Raw genomic sequence first — 7456 nt, 5'->3', positions numbered from 1 at the left:
GATTTGGTCTCAGATCTCAGATCTCAGTTAAGTGTCTTGAAGAGATACTATGATGGTTTTGGAAGACAAGAAATAAAAAGTAAAATCACACTGAGATATCACTATATACCAACCATAATGGATATATATATATATATACACACACACATATATACACACACATATATATATATATGTATGTATCCTTCCACTTTATTGTTTGGTAGATTCCTTTTCATTCTTGGTCCTTTCTACTTCTCTCTATAGTTTGAGGATTCATTTATCAATTTGGGGGGAAGAAAGCTTGCTGGAAGTTTGATAACACTGGAGTCTGTAGGTCATGTGATACACCAAATACAGTGCATATATATATGTATATATATGCATACATATATATATATAGAGAGAGAGAGAGAGCGCCCATATATATATGGGCTAAACTGAAAAAGAGGGAAAATACCTAGTGTTGGTAAGAACGTGGAGCATAAGTAGAACTCATCTACTGTGCTGATGGGAGTGTATATTGGTACAACCACTTTTGAAAACTAGTTTTATAAACTAAAGCCGAGCATATGGATACCGTATGCCTTGGCAGTTCAAATCCTAGATAAATACACCTAACAGAAATTCATAAATATGTTCTAATAGATAGGCACTAAAATATTTATAGCATCACTATTCCTAATAGCCTCAAGCTGCAGACAACCCAAATGTCCATCAACAGTGGAATTAATATATTGTAGTATATTCACACAGTGGAATATAACATGACAACGAGAATGAAATATCTACAACTACATTCAGCAAAATGAATGAACCTCACATTTACAATGTGAATTTAAGAAGACAGACACTAAATAGTGTATTACTAAAATATGAAATATAATTGTTTGACTCAATTTACATAAAATACCAAGCAGACAAAGCTATCTATGCTGTTCCGAGTCAGGATAGTGTTTACCTTGGGGGCTGGGGGGGCAAGGCCTGGAAGGGCAGGACAGGGAATGCTTCCGGAGTGCTAGGCACGTTCTCTTTCTGGATCTGAGTCTGTTCAGTTTGTGAGAGATCACTGAGTTGTTTGCTTATGATATCTGCATTTTCTGTATAGATTGTACTTTACTAAAAAGGTTTAAAAAAATAAAATTGCATACTAGAAAGAAAGTCCCTTTTCTTATCAGTGTCATAAAAAAAAACATTTAAGGCAAAATGAGAAAGTGTCTATATATCAGTGCCTAAAAAAAAGCAGTGCTCTTTCTAGAGAAGTCTTCAAGTCATTCAACTATAATCGTATCTTAGACTAACCAAATACAGTGCAACATGAGTTTATCCCATAGCAGTCTACCCAAAACTGTTCTTAACGTGTGTGTACAAAGCGAATGTATCTTAACCCAGTTGAAAGAAAAAACACATCAAAGTATCATGTATTGAAACCCAATTTATCAACCACTCCTTTCCAAACAGGAATCCCAAAGAAAGCAGACACTTCAGTGGATGAGACCGGAAGTCCAGTGTGTTGTGGCTCAGTTCCATCGTTATAGGGTCAGTAACTAAGGGGATAAGAAGCCTGTGGTCTGCCAGCTTCCATGGATGATAGCCTTGGGGATACAGGTTAGAAAGTGTGCATACCTTTTTTTGGATGCGAATAGCCACAGCATGGAATTAAAGAGGGAACAACTGCCACCTTCAGCTGTCTATAAGGCTTAACAACTATATTTCTGTAACATTGGCTAGAGCCATGCCTAAGTTGCCAATGCATAAAGCCATTTTAAACCTAAAGTAAGACTTTCAGTTTAAAAATTCTATTTCATTTTTTAAAAATATCATATTTTAGGGGCACCTGGGTGGCTCAGTTGGTTGGGTGTCCAACTTCAGCTCAGGTCATGGTCTCACGGTTCATGGGTTCAAGCCCTGTGTTGGGCTCTGTGTTGACATCTTGGGGCCTGGAGCCTGCTTCGGTTTCTGTGTGTGTCTCTCTCTCTGTGTCTCTCTCCCAGTCATACTGTCTCTCTCTCACACACAAATAAATAAACATCAAAAAATTTTTAAATATTATATTTAAAAAACTCTACTATGGTGAAGGGAAGAGACAGAACAGTTTTTCATGGCAATCTTTTCGGTCTCTTAAATGTCAACGATCACAAAAATGTGTGGCTTCTACTCAACAGACCTGCATTCCCAAATAGGTTTTTTGCCTTGACCTTGGTGCTCTGCAGGTGCTTGGACAATGAAAACTCTTCTCTCCACCCTAGAAATCTGAAAAAGAAGTGGCCAATATCGAGTACTTTTACCTCCCGGGGGATGAAGAACTAATCCGTGCTGAATTTATCAAGTCCTTCATCCAAAAAGTGACACATAGGAGGTTCCAACTCATCTCCTGGGGTCTCTGTTTGTACCATTTGTAGGAGCTGGTAGGTCTGTGTATGAATCATGAACCCAAATAGGACTATGGCTCAAATGCTTTATCAAAGTGTCTCCCTATGCATATAATTGCGTGTCAGCTTGTGGTGATGCAGGTACTTGCATTTCCGGTTGACCGAAGGATACTTGGCTCTGCTGGCCTTCTGTTCACTGAAGCTGTGGCCTGTCATAGTCACTTTCCCCTGCACGATGACGACAGCACCAGGCACTCCTCTTCCCATCTACGAGACGTCTGATGCGTACCTGGTTGTGAGTTCCAGCCGAAGGCGTTTTAAGTCGATGCCTTTATAACTTTTCTCCACTGTGAGTTTTCTGGTGTTTAATGAGATTTGATCTGTCGGTGAAGGCCTTCTGACATTCTGTACAAGCATAGGGTTTCTTTCCTGTATGAATGATCTGATGCATGCTTAAGGTTGCTTTCTGGATGAAGGCTTTCCTGCATTTACTGCATTCGTAGTGTCTTTCTCCAGTGTGAGATTTCTGATGGATGGTGAGGCGGGACTTCCAGGTGAAGGTCTTCCCGCAGTCGCTGCACTTATAGGGTTTCTCTCGGGTGTGGATTTTCTGATGTGTTATAAGATTTGACCTGTCGGTGAAGGCCTTCCCACATTCAGCACATACGTTGGGTTTCTCCCCTGTGTGAATCTTCTGATGCACACGGAGTTGTGACTTCTTAGTAAAGCATTTCCCACAGTCACTGCATTCATAAGGCTTCTCTCCAGTATGAATTCTATGATGTGCAATGAAGTGTGATTTCTGGATGAAGGCCTTCCCACATTCAGGACAAACGTAAGGTTTCTCTCCTGTGTGGATTCTCTGATGCACACTTAGTGTTGATTTCTGGATAAAGGCTTTCCCACATTCATTGCATTCATAGTGTCTCTCTCCAATATGAGACTTCTGATGTATCTTGAGGCGTGACTTCCATATAAAGGCTTTTCCGCAGCCATTGCACTTATAGGGTTTCTCTCCGGTGTGGGTTTTCTGGTGTTTAATGAGATTTGACTGGTCACTGAAAGCCTTTCCGCATTCAGCACACATATAGGGTTTCTCTCCGGTGTGAGTTTTCTGATGCGTAGTGAGGTTTGTCCTATGAGTAAAGACCTTTCCACATTCTGTACATATATAGGGTTTTTCTCCTGTGTGAATTCTTTGATGCACGTGGAGCTGGGACTTCTTAGTGAATGATTTTCCACACTCACTGCACTCGTAAGGCTTTTCGCCGGTATGGATTCTCTGATGCGTATTGAAATGTGATTTCTGGATGAAAGCCTTACCACATTCAGTGCATACATAAGGTTTCTCTCCCGTGTGGATCCTCTGATGCATTCTGAGTGCCGACTTTCTCGTAAAGGCTTTCCCACATTCACTGCATGCATAGTGTTTCTCTCCAGTATGGGTCTTCTGATGTATATTAAGGTCTGAATTCTGGGAGAAGCCTCTTCCACATTCGCTACATTCATAGGGTTTTTCTCCTGTATGAATTCTCATATGTCTAAAGAGATATGATCTGTGGAAAAAGGCTTTTCCACACTCACTGCACTTATACGGTTTCTGCCCCGTATGAATTTTCTGATGTGTAATGAGGTTTGACTTGAGAGTAAAGGCCTTCCCGCACTGAGGACATATATAGGGTTTATCTCCTGTATAAACACTTTGAGGTCCATTAATCTGTGGCTTCTGAGTGAGGGCTTTCTCACTTTTATTGCATTCATGGGCTTTTCTCTCAGCATGAATCCTCTGATGCTCAAAGAGATGTGACTTCTGGGGGAAGCTCTTTACACACTCAGTACAAACATAACGTTGCTCCCTGGCCTGAATTTTCTGACGGTGGATGAGAACTTGTTTGTCGCCAAGATGGTTTTCACACTGATTAACTTCACAGGCATTTGCTCCTGTGGTAGCATTCTCAGTAGAAGAAGAGCTATGGGCAAGATTGTTATCGTTTCCAAAAATCTTATCAAGGTGCTTTGTTGAATTGCTTTTATTATGATTATGCAAGTTCAGAGGATGCTTCAAACTCTTTCCAAATGTATCATAGTTATGGAGTCTTTTAATTGAAGGAACCAGCTTGGAACTCACATGAATTATCTTTTCAATATTTTTACATTCATAGCCCCTCTCCTTAATCAGCACTTTCACATGGCTTAAAGGGTTATTTTGGCTTTCCGGATATCTCTCTAGCTCGTTATTATTTTGCCACAGCTCTTCTAAAATGGAACGCAATGAATCTTTTATTATAGATTGACCAAATTTCTCACATTGGAATGAAACTTTCCCAGGAATTCTCTGTTGTTGTATCTTCCCAATATCCTCATCTAAAAAGAAAAAGAAAGAAGTAAAAATGACTCAAAAGGACAATTAGCAGAGGGTAGGGGAAAATGTAGTTTAGACAAGATGGACACAGAAACGGAAGGGTCCATATGAAAATAGTAATAATGTAGTAATAAAAATTCCCCTAAAGCACTTACTATATACAAAATAATTTAATACCATTGATGATGCACCAGGCACTGTCCCAAGTGCTTTATGCATAAATAGTTCATTCAGTCCTCATTAACCCCTAAGGGGTAGCTATCATTACCAATCCGATGAGAAAACAGGACAGAGAAGTTATGTAACTTGGTGAAAATCAAATCGCTACTTAAGTGAGGGAGATGGGATGTGAACCCTGGGAATTCATACCCATTGCGTAGGAAGTCTGGATAATGAGTCTAACGAGAAGAAGAAACCTAAGTCTGTTAAGGGGAATCCTAGCATGGAAGAAATAGTTCAGATTATATGTCTTTATTACTTATTAGCTCTAAACCTTTCTCTTTTTTTTGAAAGTTTATTTGTTTTGAGAGTGAGAGAGCCAGAGTGTACACGCAAGCAGGGGAGAGGCAGAGAGAGAGAGAATCCTAAGTAGGCTCTGCAAGCCTGATGCCGGGGCTCGATCCCATGAACCGTGAGATCACAACCTGGGCTGAAATCAAGAGTTAGACGCTTAACCGACTGAGCCTCCCAGGCGCCCTTGCTCTAAACTTTCTAATCTCTCTCCTTTGTCTTGCTTTTCCTCTGAACCATACGAGCACTGATCACCATTTATGTGCCTCAGAGAGCCATTCCTCTACATCTATACGAAACAGTGTTACAACATCCACCATCCAAAGAGTAGATAGATATCTGTGCACCAACTCTATGGCCAGCTGCAAGTTCTCCGTGGTCCCAGGGATATATGCTTTCAACAAGTGTCAGATAGGAGAGGGAAAGCCACCTGTGGCAGAAACCACAAGCCATCCGCCCACAACTAATTGCACTTGCCTCTTCTTTCATGTCAACAGACTGCAGCTGGGCATTATGTTGACCAGCCTCGCTCTGTCCTCACCAGTGAAGCAGGAGCAGACGTGGTAGGTATAGCTTCCAGGCTGGGCCTGAAGCCAGTGGGGAAAACTCCTCTCTCCCCCCTTCCCCTTCCCACTGGACTCAGTAGTGACCCAGCATTAACCACGCAACTGACAACGGTGCCCTAGGGGATGGCAGAGCAATGACTTGGCACATGGCCCCTGCATGACCCATCAGGGGTAGAGTTGACCTGGTGAATGCATCCGTTCACCTCCGAATTCTTATATAAGAGAATTTAGACCGTGCTTGTGGTTTGGCTTCTCTGCATATTCAAAATGCCTCGTCCTTGATATTGGCTCTAATTCCGGTACACTTCTAGGGAGGTCCTAGCTGCTGTGAGTGTAGAAAGCAGACAGGGTACCACTCATATTGATACTTAATTTGGCCCAGTTTTCTGCTCTAACAGAAAGCCTGAACTTGTTAACATTTCTCCCCTTTCCAAGCATAAGGTATGGTCCTTTGAGTTCCTCTGAGCAGACACCTGAAAAGTCCTGCCGAAAGACAGCTAGATAGCTTCCGCTGCCTATCTCCCCAAATTCAGTAAATGGAAATTTGCCAAATATTTTCCAGGCTTTGCTTCAGGGAACCGAAGAATAAATGTGCCAGGTGCCAACCTATTGCCTCTCAACTCTGAATTCACTCCTTTTTGCGCTCTACAAAAATGGCTGTGAGTCTCTTTAGATATGCTTTCTTCCTTCGCCAACTTTGAGCGATGATGTTGAGCCTGTGCAGCACCGAACGATGGAGAAACACTGTGGGAGGAAGGGGTTGTGCTTCCGCGGGCCCCTCCACCAAGGGCAGCTCGTCCCGCACCAGGCCTCCCGCACCCACCTGTGGCTTCACCAACATCACGCTGTCGATGCACGTGCCGCTTCCCGGGCACCCCGGTCTTGCGGTGTGGGTGGCTTCTCTAGACCTCAGCTCCTGCTGGTGACGACTTTTCTGGCACCCACCACCCTTCTCCAGCTCCAGGCTCCTGCGGTATAACGCAGCCCTCAGCAGTTTACCCTTGCACCCCTCTCAGATGATCTGTAGGGGACTGCCTCCACCGAGAAGCTTCCCCACGACTAGCTTTCTCTGGAACCCCAGAAGGCAGATTTCCAGAGAGTTCCACCAGTACGGCACGGCATATGTCCCCCCAACAACCTCTGGATTCATCCCTGAGAAGCAAGGGAGGTCCTTCCGTGGGTGTCCCATCAGAGCCCGAGAGGTGCAGGCTGTTCCTTTTACCTGCTCTTCCTTTATTCTTTAGATTTCTCCTTACTTTTACTAGCTAATCTCTGTCACTTCACTCTCACCGTAGCTAATAATTCTTTATGTTATACTTTCTCTGTTCAAATCAGCATGTAGCTTCTCTCTCCTGATCAGCTCCTGAGTTGTACAATAAGAAACAGGCACTTAGTTCCGGGAACTTTCTAAAAACAGAGAGGTGAAAGCCTCAGTCACCCCATAGTCTAAAAATCTGTGCTTTCTTTCTGAGTTCCTGTGGAAAGAAAGGTGAGAAGAAGGAAAGAGCCACATATGCTAGAGTAACTAACTGAGCCATTTCATGGGACACCGAAATCTGATCACCAGGTGAAAATGTATCATCTGAATAGACAGAGCAGAGAATAAAGAGTCTGATTCACAGGATGCTAACAAATATGTTAGACATAAATAAAAATGTTTAAATGCA

General features: G+C 42.6%; 1 protein-coding gene across 1 annotated transcript in view; it reads right to left on the bottom strand.

Annotated features, from left to right (window-relative positions):
- Nucleotides 1–1160: 1160 nt before the first annotated feature.
- Nucleotides 1161–7456, bottom strand: part of ZNF41 (zinc finger protein 41) — a 42137-nt gene continuing 35841 nt past the window's right edge. The window contains exon 5 of the mRNA XM_077762945.1: nucleotides 1161–4715. Coding sequence (XP_077619071.1) covers nucleotides 2683–4715 — 2033 coding nt within the window. The 3' untranslated portion in view covers nucleotides 1161–2682. The remainder of the gene's footprint in view (nucleotides 4716–7456) is intronic.

The sequence above is a fragment of the Crocuta crocuta genome, unplaced genomic scaffold (genome assembly GCF_008692635.1).
Source record: "Crocuta crocuta isolate KB4526 unplaced genomic scaffold, BGI_CrCroc_1.0 scaffold610, whole genome shotgun sequence".
NCBI lineage: Eukaryota > Metazoa > Chordata > Mammalia > Carnivora > Hyaenidae > Crocuta > Crocuta crocuta.
This window is presented reverse-complemented; position numbering and strand designations above follow the sequence as displayed.